At 51.4% G+C, this 16210-nt stretch overlaps 1 protein-coding gene across 6 annotated transcripts in view; it reads right to left on the bottom strand.

Annotated features, from left to right (window-relative positions):
* Positions 1 to 16210, bottom strand: part of IQSEC3 (IQ motif and Sec7 domain ArfGEF 3) — a 110806-nt gene that overhangs the window by 27568 nt on the left and 67028 nt on the right. For all 6 annotated transcript variants that reach the window (XR_012017836.1, XR_012017835.1, XM_072799355.1 and 3 more), the window contains exons 4-5: positions 13427 to 14553; positions 11323 to 11484 (exon numbers count right to left, since the gene is read on the bottom strand). Coding sequence is in view for 4 of the 6 variants with exons in the window: in XM_072799355.1 (XP_072655456.1) it covers positions 11323 to 11484; positions 13427 to 14553 (1289 nt within the window). In the remaining 2 variants the exon portion in view is untranslated. The remainder of the gene's footprint in view (positions 1 to 11322; positions 11485 to 13426; positions 14554 to 16210) is intronic.

Here is a 16210-nt window from a genome sequence, read left to right as displayed (position 1 = left end):
CCTGAAAGATGAGTGGGAGCTGACCAAGGCAAGGGGAGGGATGGGGGAGAGCTTTCAGGCAGTGGAGAGAAAGCATATGCCAAGGCTCTGTGGTAGGAAAGAACACCCAAGGATCTAGAAAGGGTCAATGAGGTTGTAATGTAGAGAGGAAGGGGGAGAATGGTGAATGGCAGGTTGTGGGGTTGGGAAGAGGACAGGGGCTTGACCAGCCCGAGCTCTGTGAGTCACCAGAGGTTTTCAAAGTTTCTCCTTCATGTAGCAAGAGAATACAGAAGGACATGATCAGAGGAGCAATATGAGCCAGCTGGTTTTACGAAGATTTCTCTGTTTTTTGGGGTAGAGTGAGTGGAACAGGGAGGGCGGGGAACAAGAACGAAGTGGGGCCCTATGAGAATGCTGCTGCTGAGGACCAAGTTAGGGCTGATGGAGCCTGGGCCAAGGAGGAGACCAAGTGAATGGACAATCTGAGATGCATCCTAGAGGAGAACTGATGGCAGCGTGTGATGGAGGGAAGGTGGGAAGTGAGCAAAAAAGGAGTCAACGGTGAGTCTCAGAGCTCTGGCTTGAGCACCTGAGGCCCAATGGTGCTGATTTTTTAGTAGACGCCATGATGGGGTAGACACATATGCTGCAGGAGAGATTGAGACCACAGGTTGGGACACACTCTGAGATGTTCCTTCCTGTTCTACCAGGAATTTAGCATCTTAGTAGAGTGGAGTAAATCATCCTCCTTAGCACCCAGCGTCTTGTCTCCTATTTCACAAATCATGACCCTGCCTTGACCTTTTCTGCCTCTAGTCACTATCCCTTTTCTATACTCTTCTTTAGAGCCAAAATTCTAGAAGGTGTCCCTATCCATGCTGTCTCCACCTCCTCAATCTCACCCACCTTTCAACCCGCTCCAGCCAAGCATCTACTCCCAGCATTCCACTAAAACTTCTCTTGCCAAGGTCACTCTGGCTGCTCCATTGCCAAGTCCAATGGCACCAACTTATTATCCCACCAGCCTCTTGGCAGCACTGACATGGCTAATCATTCCCTTCTCAAAACTCTTCTCTTTCCTGCTTTCCTCACACCACCCTCTTCTGGGTTGGCTCTTTGAACCTCTGAGGGTGCCCCTCCTTCCCAGAACGCCCACTTCCCCTGAGCCTCCAACTTAGGGCTGGCCACTAGGCTACATTCCCTCCTCCTAACAACCTCTCTCTAGGTGGCCTTACCCATTGCCATGCTCTGAATGCCCCTCCGTGACTGCTCTGAAGTGTTTATCTCTTGTGATGAATTCACAATTTTAATTTTATTATTCATCACTAATGAGTTGAATTTCTTCTTGGTTAATCTATATTGCTTATAAAAGACAATGTGCTCAGTCCAGAGGGTGCAGGTAAACCATCAACTCTGCATTTGACTGGAAGCTGACCAACACACCTTTGGCTGTTGAATTCCTCCAGGTGCTCTGGTCTGAATGGCAGGCAGAGCTGACCAGGGCACACTCACAAGACCACGGGTTGTGCTAGCATCTCTTGCAGGGAAGTCAGCCTGCACACATTTGTTTCAGCTGGTATTTAATATTTCAACTGTTCTCAGTAAATATTTGGCAATATCTGGTTTGAGGGATTCTTCAGAAGAAATGTCCTCGACCCTGGCACTCCCCTCCCAAACTGAAAATATACGCATGTTTATTTGGTATAATTTCACAAATTACTCTAGAGAGCTTGAAGCACAAACATATTCATATGCAAAGACTGAGTGTTCTGAATTCTCAGCAGCTCTGGAGGATGTTTCCTGGGATCTGCAACCCCCCCCCCCCCGCCCCCGCCTCACTTCAGTGGTCTGGCTAGCCATGCCTCTGGGCCCTGCCTACCTCTCCACTCCTTGGTCACTGGCCAGACTCAGGGTCTTACCATTTCTCACATTTCTTGCCAGGACTGTGACTGCAATGGCCTTCTACCCGACTGCCTGCCTCCAAGTCATGTTCCAGAACAATCCTTCTAGGATACCTATTTGGTCCTGTCATTCACTCCTCTGCTTATATTTTTTCCAGGGCTTCCCACATCCCTAGCCCAAAGCCCAAGTTTCTGGGCCAAGCAAGCAAGGCCCTGCGAGTGGCTCAGCTTCTCCTGCCTCTTCCCCATACTGGCTCCCCTCCTGCAGCCTGGCTCTCAAGCCTGATGCTTTTGCACATGCTGTTGTTTCTTCCCACTGCCCAACCCCAACCTCAAGGTCCCTGGTGAGCTATCCATCTCTCCTGGACCGCCGCAGTCTCCTGGACACACCTCTGCCTACCACTGCCGTTGTCCCTTGTATCATAGCATTTACCTGCCTGTCCTCCACCCAGCTCTGCGATCCTTCTGGCAGAGGCAGTTCTGTTACTCTCTGCATGCCTGGCGTGTGAATCCAATAACTGTTTCTGGGATGAATGAATGTGTGAGTGAGAGACCAGTTGGGTGAGTGAATGGGACCCTGAGCACAGGCTCAGCTAGGGAGGGAGCCCATGGGTTGCTGGGCCTGCTCTGCCAAGATCATCTGGAGCTGCCCCCGAGACTGGACAGAGCTGCCCAGGAAACAGCTCCCTGGAAGCCAAACCAGAGGCAGCGAGGCAGTGTGGCGTATACACGCTTCCCACTTCCTTCAGTGGCGCATGCAAGCGAGTGATGAGAACCCGGGCAAGCTGGTGCCCATTAAACTGCTTCCAGCCGAGCATGTCTGCACCTGCCCAGGGAGGTGTCGCTGATGCTGATCAGGGAGCGGGTGAATTGCAAGCGCTGTAGCTTCTGCTAGGGCGTCCCCCCCTCTTTCCTGTGGCAAGTACTTCACAGGGGCTGGGGAAGCATAAGCACAGATGTTCCCTGTATCTGTATAAACAGGTACAACCTTGCATGAAATTGTTTCTTAATACCGATCTGTGCGTGGAATCAGTTTGTGTTGCAGGGAAATGAAGCGTCACATGACTGTAATCAAAATGAATTTCGTCATCTCAACTTTTTTTTTTTTTTTTTTTTTACATGATAGCAAGACAGTGTCTGTCAGACAAAGGAACTGGCTTGGAACTGAAAATAGGTAATGATAGCAGCAGTGATTTTTAATTGGCCAGAAGAGACAGCAAAGATCTGGAAGGTGAGGCATAGGCTGAGGCTCAGAGGAGGTGTGAGGGAGCACTGCAGACAGCAGAGGGGGCACTGGCGCTCCAGGCAGGGACGAAGCCCAGGCTCCAGGATTAGGCTGGAAAATGAAACCGCCCACTGCCACGGGATGTAGGAACCTTGGTTTTATTTCTGCAATTCTTGGCTCATACAATTCAATTAAAAATATCCCCATCCGCCAGAGAGTTATTTTTGTTAGGCAGAACTCATAACATGCCCAACAAAGGTCAAGGCTTTTTGGAAAAGTGCAGTGTGGCTCAGAAAATAGAGCAGAGGGAAACTGACGCAAGAGGACCTGCCAGTGTTCCTGGTGACGACATGAGGACAAAGATAATCTCGCCTGGGAGGGCCTCAGAAGGGATGGCTGCCGGTCACACCTTGAGGACCCAGGAACCAAAATAACTAAGTTTAAGCTACCCAAAGAATGAATCTGAAGTTATTGCGGATGCCTGGGGTGATTCTCCCTCTGCTGGGTCTGGCAGCATCGCTGCTTGCCAGGGGTCCTTGAGCTTGAGAACCGAACCAACCGGCAGGCTTGTCAACCCACCAATGCCCCCAGAGTTCGGAATCAGTGGGTCTGAGGTGGAGCCTGAGAATTGGTATCGCTAACAGCTTTCCAGGTGACGCTGCTGCTACCATCCTGGGGACCACACTTTGAGAACCACTGAATTAAGAGTCAGCAGAATGAGAAGTCAGGCCTTCGGTGTCAGACACCCTCAGGGTTGAATCTTGTTTCCATCACTGAGCTTTTCAGTTCAGGTCACCTAGACTCTCCATGCCTCAGTTTTTCTACCTGTAGTATAGACCTGACACCTGTACCATCTAGTGGGCAGGTGGCTCTGAGTTTTAAAAGAGACAATGTATGGAAAATGCCAGCCATATAACAGAGCTTCATAGGTGATAGTTTTCATTGTGTACCTGGAGACCAAATCTAAGTTGACATACCAAGTGAGTAAGTGAATTTGAAGTTCCTCCTAGTATAGGTATTAAGAGCCCTTCCTTCATCGACAGTGAACTCTGCCTGAAATTACAGCTCTAGACCTTCATCCACTGACTCTTTAAAATATCTGTCTATCAGGAAGAAAGGAAACTGGATCCAGCTCAGACCTCTTGAGATTTGTGATTCCATTTCTCAGTTCTGCTTTCTTCTCAGATAAGCAGAGCAAACAAAGGGGAATCAAAGGGTGGAATAGTACCTGATTTCATTCAATTTGCCACAGGCCAGGGGACTCGTCATTTCTTCTCTCTGGTCCTCACATTCTGCCTGGGTGAAATGAGAGGGGTGGACAAGCAGACCATGTAAGGGGTCTTCCAGCACCACATTTCACAACTGGGCTCTGACTACAGCTACAAGACATCTGGACCACACTTGCCTTGAGATGAGGTACAGAGGTGGGATGGCATCGGGTTATGGGCTCAGGTTGTAGAACCATTCTGCCTGCCTTCAGATCTCAGCCATTGGTTAGCTCTGTGACTGTGTGTAAGCTACCTAAACTCTCTGTTCCTCAGTTCCTTCATGTGGCACAGATTGATAGCACTCACCTCATAGAGCTGTTGTGAAGATGGAATGAGATTATGCATGTATGGGTCTTGGCACAGTGCCTGCTGGCACACAGCGAATGCTTGATATATGTGAGCTGTCACTGTTATGTCTCACAGCCTGCTCACTCACAGCTGGCCCTCCTACAAACCCCAGGGGAGTGTAATTCCCAGGAAGCCCCTTCCCTAGAATCCTACTCCTTAGAAATCCCACTTCAAAGAGTGGCCAGTTGAAGCCACACTTGAGTATCACATAGGGATTGAGAGAGCCCCCCAGACCTAGGGCCTGAGTTATCAGAAAGGCAGGGTAGTAGGTCTTTGTGTGAAAGCTCAATTTATATGCTAATATGACCAAGCCAAAGGGAGACTCAACTCTGGACTTGTTCACCCCACACTTAGGGTCCAAGGATTTCCACACATAGGAGTAAGTGGGTCTGAAACATTCATGACTCTTTATTGTTAAGGAAAATCTCTTGTCTGTTGGTGTGTGTGTACATGTGTGATGGTGAGGGGGTGGTCAGGGGAAAGGGCACTGGAGAGGCAAGGGGTCAAGGCCATAAACTGAAAAATTTCAGGTTTAGAAGAGACCCCCCCTTTCCAGAGCTGGAACAAATAATCTTAAATTTTGTATGGAGCCAGAGAAGACTCTGAATAGCCAAAGGGACCTTGAAAAAGAAAACCAAAGATGAAGGTATCACAATGACAGATTTCAAGCTCTATCACAAAGCTGTGATCATCAAGACAGTACTGTACTGGCACAAATACAGACACATAGATCACTGGAACAGAAAAGAGAACCCAGAAATGGACCCTCAACTCTATGGCCAACTAATCTTTGACAAAGCAGAAAAGAATATCCAATTCAACAAACGCTGTTGGGAAAATTGGACAGCCACATGCAGAATAATGAAACTGGACCATTTTCTTGCACCATACACAAAAATAGACTCAAAATGGATGAAAGACCTAAAGGTGAGACAGGAATCCATCAAAATCCTAGAGGAGAACACAAGCAGCAACCTCTGTGACCTGGGCTGCAGCAACTTCTTGCTAGACACATCTCCAAAGGCAAGGGAAACAAAGGCAAAAATGAACTATTGGGACTTCATCAAGATAAAAAGCTTTTGCACAGTAAAGGAAACAGTTGATAAAACCAAAAGACAACCTACAGAATGGGAGAGGATATTTGCAAATGACATATCAGATAAAGGGCTAGTATCCAAAATCTATAAAGCACTTCCCAGTCAAGGAATGGGAAGAAGACATGAGTAGACATTTCTCCAAAGAAGACATACAAATGGCCAACAGACACATGAAAAAATGCTCAACATCACTGGGCACCAGGGAAATACAAATAAAAACCACAATGAGATACCACCTCATACCAGTCAGAATGGCTAAAATTAACAAGTCAGGAAACGACAGATATTGACAAGGATGCAGAGAAAGGGGCACGATTGTACTACTAGGTATTTACTCCAAAGATACACTTCGGATCACTACACTTGATCCGAAGGGGCATCTACACCCTAATATTTATAGCAGCAATGTCCACAATAGCCAAACTATGGAAAGAGCCCTGATGCCGTCAACAGAAGAATGGATAAAGGAGATGTAGTGTGTGTGTGTGTGTATATATATATATGGTGTGTGTATGTATATATATATATATATAAAATAATGGAATATGACTCAACCATCAAAAATATGAAATCTTTTATATATATATATATAAAATAATGGAATATGACTCAACCATCAAAAATATGAAATCTTGCCATTTGCAATGACAAAGATGGAACTAGACAGTATTATGCTAAGCAAAATAAGTCAATCAGAGAAAGACAATTATCATATGATCTCACTCATATGTAAAATTTAAGAAACAAAACAGAGGAGCAGGGACACCTGGGTGGCTCAGAGGTTGAGCACCCGCCTTGGGCCCAGGGTGTGACCCCGGGGACCCAGGATCGAGTCCCTCATTGGGCTCCCTGCCTGGAGCCTGCTTCTCCCTCTGCCTGTGTCTCTGCCTCTCTCTCTCTCTCTGTGTCTCTCATGAATAAATAAATAAAATCTTTTTAAAAATTCTTAAAAGAAAAAAAAAAAACAAAACAAAACAGAGGAGCATAGGGGAAGGGAAGGAAAAATCAAACAAGATGAAATTAGAAGGGAGACAAACCATAAGAGACTCTTAATCATAGGAAACAAACAGGGTTGAGGGGGGCAGGGGGTGTGTGGGGGGGATGGGATAACTGGGTGATGGGCATTAAGGAGGGCACGTGATGTGATGAGCACTGGGTGTTAAAAAGGCAACTGATGAATCACTGACTCTACCTCTGAAACTAATAATATACTATATGTTAATTGATTGAAATAAAATAAACTTTAATTAAAAAAAAAAAAAGACCCCCTCCTTCTATCCTGTAGGGTGGTGGCAGTGTCAAATTTTCAAAGCAGTGGAAATAAGCCTATTTAAGTGGGAAATAAGCAGTCTATTACTGCCTGCCCAGGCCTCTTTCCATCCTCCTCCAGACCTATAAGGGTCTGCGTGGGCCCCAGACTGCTCTCTCCCTCCTGGTGGAATTCCCCAGAAATATAGTAACATTTCTAAGGTTACACATGGCACAAAGGGCAGGATATTCTCAAATAATTTCTTCCAAGCCATGAAAGACTAGCGCCTCCCAGCCTGTTGAGTTGGACAGGCAATCTGTCTTCATTTCTGAATGTCCCCTAAGAAGAACAAATCTGTTACACTCTGGCCAACATATTTCTAAGGAAATGAAATAATGCAATCTGACTAAAATGTCAAACTCTTAATATTGAACAAAAAACGGAGTTGACACAGTGAGAGAAGGAACACCCAGGAAACTCTTCTGGCAACTCAACCCAAAAGCTGCCCTTCGCGCCCTTCCACGGAAATGACAGACACCAATGGCCTCCCCGTCTATGTGATTCACATCAGAAAAGATCACCCAGGCCAGAAATGAGCCTGCCCACAGCCCACATGGAATGTTCCCCCATCCTCTGGCCTTCCAGGCTGCTGAAGCCAACATTTCAGAAGGGAAATAGAGCAAAGCCAAATTTCCCGGCTATGTGAAAGAGGGAGAAGCTTCCAGCGCCGGAGCCTCCTAACCGCAGCTGGTGGCTGGCTCCTCCTGCCAGGCCACCAGGGCCCTTCTCTCCTCAGCGCCACAGAGGACCTCCTCAGGGTGTAGGATGGTCCCCAAATGAGCTCCCCTCCCCTCCCCAGCAAGTTCTAGCATGTTCTTATTGTCTGGGGAGTGAACCTGATCTCAGACCAGAGCTGAGGCGCCTGAGGGATCCCCCGCCAGGGCTGGGGCCGAGGCGGGGAGGCATCTACTGTCCTGTGCTTTCAAATGTGAAAGATAATAGCAGAAATAGCTAACATTTGTAAAGAACTTACTAAAGTATCAGTCACTGATGCACTTGACGTGCATTTTAAAATTGTAATTTGTATGAGGTGGGTACTACTGTCCCCACTGGACAAGTAAGGAAGCAGGCTGGTTTCTCCTTTAAAAAACCAAACCTTTCCCAAGAAAACAGTGGAACGGACAGGGCCCTTTGAGTTCAGGATGCCGTCTATTAGTATTTGATACACCCTAGTTAAATACATTCCTTCTTGGAATGCACCTTCTATGGAAACAGGGCACTAAGCGGACGAAGAGGTCAGCGTCTGAGAGCACCAGGGTCCAGATTTCAGGAGGCAGGGCCGCAGCATTTGTGATGCTCAGATGCAGGCCAGCAGCTGAGGTGGATTCTGCTCAGCCCCTCTCTCTTCCATTTCTCCACAGGCCCCCAGGCTGGGCGGTAGTGGTGGGGGTCCCGCCCTGTCCCCTCCTAGAGGCTTCCACCCTCTCCCCCTCCTGCCTGGCTGCATCTTGGAGAGTACTGTGGCTGGGGCTGTCTCAGTCTCCAAGGGGATGGGTGATTTATATCCTTTTATTCAGCAAGCAGCTTTGTACAGAACGGACGCGACATGCTGAATGTCACCAGGCGGGGGCAGGGAAGCTGTGCAGAATCCCAGTGAAGCCTTTCGGCCTGGCAACATGGCACCAGTGACTTTGTTATTGTGTGTTTTCTCTCATGGGTGTAGGGAAGAGGCAGCAGATCCTGAGAGGTTGCAGGATAGCTGGCTTGTGTGGCAGGGAACCCCCCTCGCAAAAACCCCAGCATCTAGCTCCCGGGTGAGTGCCTGCCCCATCTCCTGCCGGCACCCAGCAGGAGACAAGCCAGGCAAGCAGGAAAACAGACTTGGGTGCAGAGGGCTCCTTTCTGTGGAGCTGTTCCATGTAGAGGCTGGGTGTGTCAGGGCCTCCGGGGCCCGGGGACTCACGGCTGCAGAATAAACCCGGAGGGACAGAGGCACCTGCTGGGGCAAACAGGCTCGGCTCGGCTCTCAACTCTCCTGACACCACAAGGCCTGCTGGAGGTTCCTTGGTCCCTTGTCTCCCTTTCCATGCTCCTTCTCTCATCTGTCCCATTGACACCTGGGTCTGTAAGCTCCCTCAGGCCACAGCGACACCTGCCCCTCACTGCCCCCATCTCCCCTTCACACGGATGCCCGAATGCCCGGCTCAGCTCCATCACCGGAGCAGGTACACAGCCCCACCCTCTCTCCTGGCAGGTGAGAAAACCGAGGCCCAGGCCCAGGGGAGGCCTCCCAGCACGCGAGTTGCAGAGCCAGGGGTCAGAGCAGGCCCTCCTAGGCACAGCTCTTTGTTGCCGCCACGCTGCCACCTCATCCCTAGCCTGATCCCTGCCTCAGCTGCCAGCCCAGTCCCCAGTCGGCACCCTCCCTGCGAGGGCAGCAGCGCTGGCCTGTCTCCAGCCTACACACTCCCTCTCACTGGGAGGATGCAATTAGTGTGTGTTATGCTGCTTGGAAAACCACGCGTTCCCATCACTCCAGGTCACCATGGGCCTGGAGGGTTGGAATTTCAGGGCCAAGCCACGAGGGGACCAGGCACGGCAGAAGAGACGTCAGTTGGGGCCTATGAGCGAAGCAGGCACCTCTGCCCCCAGAGCAGAGAGACAGGGCTCGGTCCCCCAGGGGCGCAGGGAGCCAGGGAGAACCCAGGGGTGCGGCACAGCACACCTGCTCACCCCCCTCTGCAACGGAGGAGGGGAACAGGGACAAGAGCAAATGGAAAGGCCAGAGCCATGAGCCAGATGGAGGGAAATCAGGTGAGGAGAAGACAGAGAAGACTTGATCTCTCTCCTTCTATGTGTCTCCTCAGGGCATCCCCTCAGGGCACCCTACACACGGCAGGGGTAGGGGTGAGCTGAGGAGAAAGGGGAGCCTGGGGGAGGGAGAAAAAAAGACAGGGGAAGGAGGCCCATTTATCAGTTCACTTTCCTCTGCCAGCGAAGGCAGGCCCCTCATCCCACTCAGCATCTTCCACAGTCGTGGGGTGGAGGGTGGGGTCTGATTGGCCAAAGCTGCCAAGAGTCCAAGGGGGGCACTGGGTTCTGTCAACTAATAGGCCTCTGGGCATTTCAAGGTCCCTCAGGGGCTCCCAAGCTCCTGCTTTTCAGACTGTCCTCAGACAGCTGCCAGTGAATTTAGGATGTGGCAAGGATTCCAGAGGGCCACTGGTCTACCCCTCATAATCCAGGGCATGGAAAGGCAGGCTCCCGGGAGCAGGGGCTCGTCCAGAGACAAGGCAGCTGATGGCTGTATCAAAGAAGCCAGGTGTCCGAGGTCCCACCCCAGGCACCCTGACAACCCTGCCAGTCAGGCTGCGCCACTCCATGCTGCCCAGCCATTGGCCCACCGCCCCCATCCCTCAACCTCGCTCCGTCCCGGCACAGCAGGCCCTGGCTGCTCCAAGAGCTTCTCCCAGAACCTCTGAGAGACACTTCTGTTTCCTTCCCAAGGAGAACATTGGGAGAATGGCAGGGTGACTCTTCAAGAAGGAGGCCTGAGCCCACCTCATGGGGCCTCACCCTCTTTTTGCCAGGGGAGAGGTGGCTCCAAGCCCCAAGGATGCCACCCTGGGCCTGACAGCTCAAAGGAGGGTGGTGAGTGTGAACAGATTCTCACCTGCTCCACCTCAAGGGCGAACAAGAGCTGAGTGCCAGCGAAGGCGGGCCCCTCATCCCGCCCCCCATCTGTTGATCTTGGTGGTAAACTTATCTTGATGGAGTCACAGTATTTTATTGCTCTAAAGACTCAATCTAACTCCTTTTTTTCTGATTCACGTTTGCTTCCACCAATATGAAACTGAGCCCATGTGGGGACAAGCCAGCCCATGGGGATGGTGCGGGGGTCCTGGGCAGGTGGCAGCTAGAGGGTGGGCTGAGGGCCTGTTTGCCCCACCAAGTTGGCCTCAGTGCACACCACAGTCCTCTCCTTTTCCAGGCCCATTCTTTTGCCCCAGAGGGGAGCCAGGAGGGAGGGCTTTTTTGTTTCCTTTGACCATTTCTGTACACCCCTCACCACCGCCTAGTGCCTTCCAAGGTATCCCGCCCAGAGCACGCGTGGTAAATGTCTGCAGGGCTTTGGAGGGGGAAACAGAGGCTGGTCAAGACACAATGATAGGCCAAGGCTTCAGGGCCCTCCCCTGTGTCCCATGGGGCCTGTGGAGCACGGGGGTGGGGGGGGGAGGAGAGGGGCACTCACTCCAGCACATCACGGTTGAATTGCTTCTTGCTGTTGCCCAGGAACTCCCCGATCATCTGACGGCTGAGGCCCTTGCGTTGGAGAAGGAAGTGGGCCACTCCAATGGGGGTGTCAGGGATGAAGCCTCGAGAAATCAGGAACTGGATGCCCTTGTCTGGGTTGCTAAGGGTGGGAGTGGAGGTGGGGAGAAGGAGTAGAGAGTGAGCCGAGGCTATCCATGACTCCTTCCAGCCCATGAAACCCATAAGAGTGCGCCTGGAGTATTTCTGGGAAGAATGCCTCTGAAATGCCAGGATTCCTTCCACCGCAGAGGGGCTCCTGATCCCAAGTGCTTCTTCCTGGAGCCTCATCCTCTTGGACACCCGACAACCCCAACACACACACAGGAGTGAAGATAGCATGGAGAAGGAAGAAGGGGATTGTGGCCAAACCAAGCGAATTCTAGAGCAGGTGGAGAGGTTTCCTTCTGTCTTCCCTGAGGGGCCTGCCAGGAAGGCCCTTCCTCCCTGTCTGTATTCCGTTGTCTGTACACAGTGCCCACCCTGGAATCAGGAGGCAGGGTGAGGCTGGGGGACAGAGGTGAGCTCTCCTACTACACTGTCCATAGTGTGGGTGTGGGTGCTGTGTCTTTAGGCAAATGTGTTCACAAGTGTGGTCTGTAAATCCATGCTGTTCCCTGAACGGTGTCTTCCTGGTTCAGGAGAAGGTACGTACAAAAATAGAGGGTAATAAGCATTTAGAACATTCATAGCATTTTGACATTTTCAGGATAACCAAGCATGTGATTGTTTTTCTAGCAATTCATTTTTATTACATTTTACAAAACTATCAGCTCACAACTTACCAGGGTAAAAATTCTAACTGGTCCTTCGCTACAGATAGTTTGAGAACCACTGCCTTGAGGGATCCTGGTATCTGTGTGAGTGTGAGTGAGCATGCAGAGGGGGTGCTGCAGGTGTGTGGAGATGGTTGCTGGGCTCACCAGGGTGGCAGTCTGGCGCAGAAGAAAGAGCAGTGGACTAGGAGAGAGACAGACCTGCAACTCACCACCTATGTCACCGTGTGCAACTCACCTTACTTGTGGGAGCCTGCTTCTTTTCTGAAAATGGCATAATAAGGCCATCTCTAGATATTATTAGGAAGTTTGCAGATGTTTTATGTACGGTGAGCCATGAATAGTAGCTATTCTCCACCCCACTGCACCCCTGCCCCGGAATATAAGCTTCTTGAGACCAGGGTCATCTTGTGGTCAATGCACCTGGCACTCAATAAATAACAGTTGAGTGAGTAAATGAACATACATGTGGGTGGGAGAGATGTTAGATCTCCTGGCTTAGAGCTCTGAAAGAAGAGGCGAACGGAGGGTGGAGATGAGTGCCTCCCACACTTGCGATTTCCACGGGGCATGTGTATACTGCTTTCCCCCAGATCTCTACTTTCGAGCGAGCGCAAGGACCGCAAGGACTGTTGTGGCTGGGGCTCTGGCTGCAGACTCTGATCTACAGCACTTGTTTGTTTCTCTGCTTCCGCTTCCTGCTCCACCTCTGCTTCTTTGTCTCCCCTTTTATCCCTGCCCCTCTCCTGCCTTTTACCTGTATTCCTCATGCTAGGTCTCTTCTCTCTCCCCTACCCAGGCCCTCTCTTGCCTTTCCTTATTTTCTCCTTGCTCTCATTCCTTGACATCATCCCCTGGAGATAATGGTGTTTTCCTAACTTCACACCCTACCTGAATGATTTCTGCTCAGTACTCATACAACCTGTACTGTTACTTACTTAATATTGTATTTTCTTTTAAACTCTCCCTTTTTCAAGCCCTAGCTTCATCTTAAGCAGTAATAGTGGTGAAAGCATGGGCTTGATGTGTTGTTTTGTCCCCGATCCTGAAAATAAATTTGTAACAATTAAAAATAAAACGTGCAGCCCTACACAGTATCTCAAGGAGCAGGCGTGGCACAAATGCCATCTGGAAGGGCGCTGGGATGATGTGGGCAATTATCTGGCACCCTGCTCACCTGTAAACGCAGCACACGCACCCCCCCCCCTTCCCCCGCCTCCCGAGATCTTCCCAGGACTCTCTGGTGCTCCAGAACCAGTGCTCACTTACATGTTGAAAAGGTTGAGGCCGATGCGATAGAGCCGTTTGCGCAGGGTGTCGGTGGAGAGCGTGGGCGACTTGCAACTGGCGGGGTTCTCGCAGTGGTAGCGGGGCAGGCTCAGGATCATGGCCTGCAGAGCCTCCTTGGAGGCCGAGGCCGACACTTCCGAGCCCGACTTGGCCGACTTGGTGGACGTGCTGCTGCTGCTCAGCCGCTCCGAGTTGTCGCCGGCCTCGGCCTCAGTCCCCTTCCCCACGTCCCGGGTCTCCTCCTCCTCGGCCTCGGCGGCCTCGGCCTCCGTCAGGGCAGCCTCCTGCACCGCAGCCTCCGCGGGTGGGTGCGCGCGCGGGCTCCCGCGGGCTCCGGCCTCTGCGCACGTGTTCTCGGCGCGCGCGGCTCCCGGGTCGGCGCTGGCGGCCGCGGCAGAGGCCTCCCGCCCCGGGGCTTCGCCTTGCTCGGCTCTGCCCGCCGCAGGCTCCGCCGGGGCCGGGGCGGCCTGCGCGCCCAGACAGTTGGCCACCGACAGAGCCGTGGCGGAGGAGACAGAGATGTTCTGGTTGGCGATCTGCACGGTGACGTCCCGGAAGGCCATCATGAGGGTGCTGCTGTGGCCCGGCGGCAGGCCTGCGGGCTCGGCGGCCTCCTCCCCGGGCGCGGGGCGAGCACCGTCCAGCTCCCGCATCTCGGTCTCCAGGCCGGCCGGCGCCGCACCCGCGTGCAGGGCCTGGTGCAGCTGGTAAGCGCCGCTCTCCTGCAGGGAGCACATGGTCTTGAGGCTCCAGGTGCTGAGGGCATCGTCGATGGACTTGGCCAGGGACTGCACCTGCTCGGTGAAGGAGTCCTCCAGCTCGGTGAGCGTGCCCGCGAGGGTGGGCGGCAGCGAGGGCGAGCGCACGAGCGGCAGCCCCACGAGCCCGTAGCCCTCCACGAGCGCCTTCTCGGCCGCCAGGCCCTCGACCGCGGGCGCGCGGACTTTGCGCAGGGAGATCCGCCGCGGCAGGCGGCTCTCCAGGAGCGAGTTGCGGATCTTCTCGAAGTTCTTACTGAGCTGGTACTGGCGGAAGGCGGTTTGGATGGTGCAAGCGGCGCGGCGGGACACGAGGTGGCCCCCGTACTTGTGTTCTAGCATTTCAATCTGCGACAAGAACAGAGGGGAGGAGAAACAGTAAGGACCCGGGGTCGCCGGCTACGCTTTGGCTGGGGCGCAGGGATGCACACCCAGAAGGGTGGGGAGGGTTGGGGGGGTACGAGAGACCAAATCTGAAACTCCAGCATGTCACAGCCTGAGATACCAGATCCTTGCCGAGACTCCCAGAGGTGTCGGGACTGGTGTAGGGTGCAGGGACTCGCTTCCAGGGGGCGGCGGTGTCCGGGGGGCAGGGGACATAGTATTGCTCTGGTAGTCAACTGCTGCTGCTGAGGTGGTAATTTTAAAACGTTCATATTGGAGGTCCGTATGGAAGTACTTATGGGTGAAATACACAGTATCTTGAATGTATATTAAAATACTCCACCAAAAAAAGCGGAACTGTTAGATGAAACAATATTAACAAAAATTGTTGGAACTGGGTGGTGGTTATATGAAAGTTTACTACACTATTCTTTCTACTTGTGTGTACATTTAAAATAACACATTAAAAAATAAAATAAAATAACACATTAAAAATGAAACAGAAATGCTAAAAAAAAATTGTTGCTACTCCTGTTCACCTGCTTTCTTCCTCTGCACGCACATCACTGCGTTGTGGAAATTCCTGACCCTGATCATCATAAGGGTTGAGATTGAGGTTTGATCAACTCGGTGTTCCCAGTACTCAGCCCAAGGGCTGGCACGTTGTAGATGCTCAGTCACCATGAATTTAATAAAAAGATGGATGGAGGACAGATGAACGAGTGGACAGATGTTTCAAGAGTGGGAGTCCTAGGGTGCTGGGGGCTCAGTCCTTTGAGTGTCTGCCTTTGGCTGGGGTCATAATCCTGGGGGTCCTGGGATCAAGCGCTATGTCAGGCTCCCTGTTCTGTTGGGAGGCTGCTTCTCCCTCTCCCTCTGCTGCTCCTCCTGCTTGATCTCTCACTCTCTTTGTCAAATAAATAAATAAAACCTTAAAAAAAAAAAAGAGTGAGAGTCCCTTCTGTCTCACTCTCAATCTGCTCTCTCTTTCTCAAATAAACAAAATCTTTTTTTAAAAAAATGGGCTTGTGGGTGTTTCAGTAGGCTAAGTATCTGCCTTTGGCTTGGGTCATGATCTCAGGGTCCTGGGATGGAGCCCCATGTCAGGCTCCCTGCTTGGCAGGGATTTAACTTCTTCTGCCTTTGCCCCTCACCCCTGCTTGTTCTCTCTCTCTCTCTTTCTCTTAAATAAATAAACAAACAAACAAACAAACAAATAAATAAATAAATAAAATCTTTAAAAATTTTTTTTAATTTAAATAAGAGTAGGAGTCCCTCCACGCTACCATGCTCCATAAGTTGGACCACCTCTGTTCTGAACAATGGGAGTTGTTGGGATCCCTAGGTGGCTCAGCGGTTTAGGGCCAGCCTTCAGCCTAGGGTGTGATCCTGGAGTCCTGGGATCGGGTCCCACATCGGGTTCCCTACATGGAGCCTGCTTCTCCCTCTGCCTGTGTCTCTGCCTCTCTTTGTGTGTGTGTCTCTCATGAATAAATAAATAAAATCTTAAAACAACAACAACAACAACAACAATGGGAATTGTACAACAGGCAGGGCTTGGTTGGGCTGGTGGGGGCATGCTACCTCATGTAGACCGTGCTAACTCAGGAAAATCTCTGAT

Source organism: Canis lupus, chromosome 25 (assembly GCF_048164855.1).
Source record: "Canis lupus baileyi chromosome 25, mCanLup2.hap1, whole genome shotgun sequence".
Lineage (NCBI taxonomy): Eukaryota > Metazoa > Chordata > Mammalia > Carnivora > Canidae > Canis > Canis lupus.
This window is presented reverse-complemented; position numbering and strand designations above follow the sequence as displayed.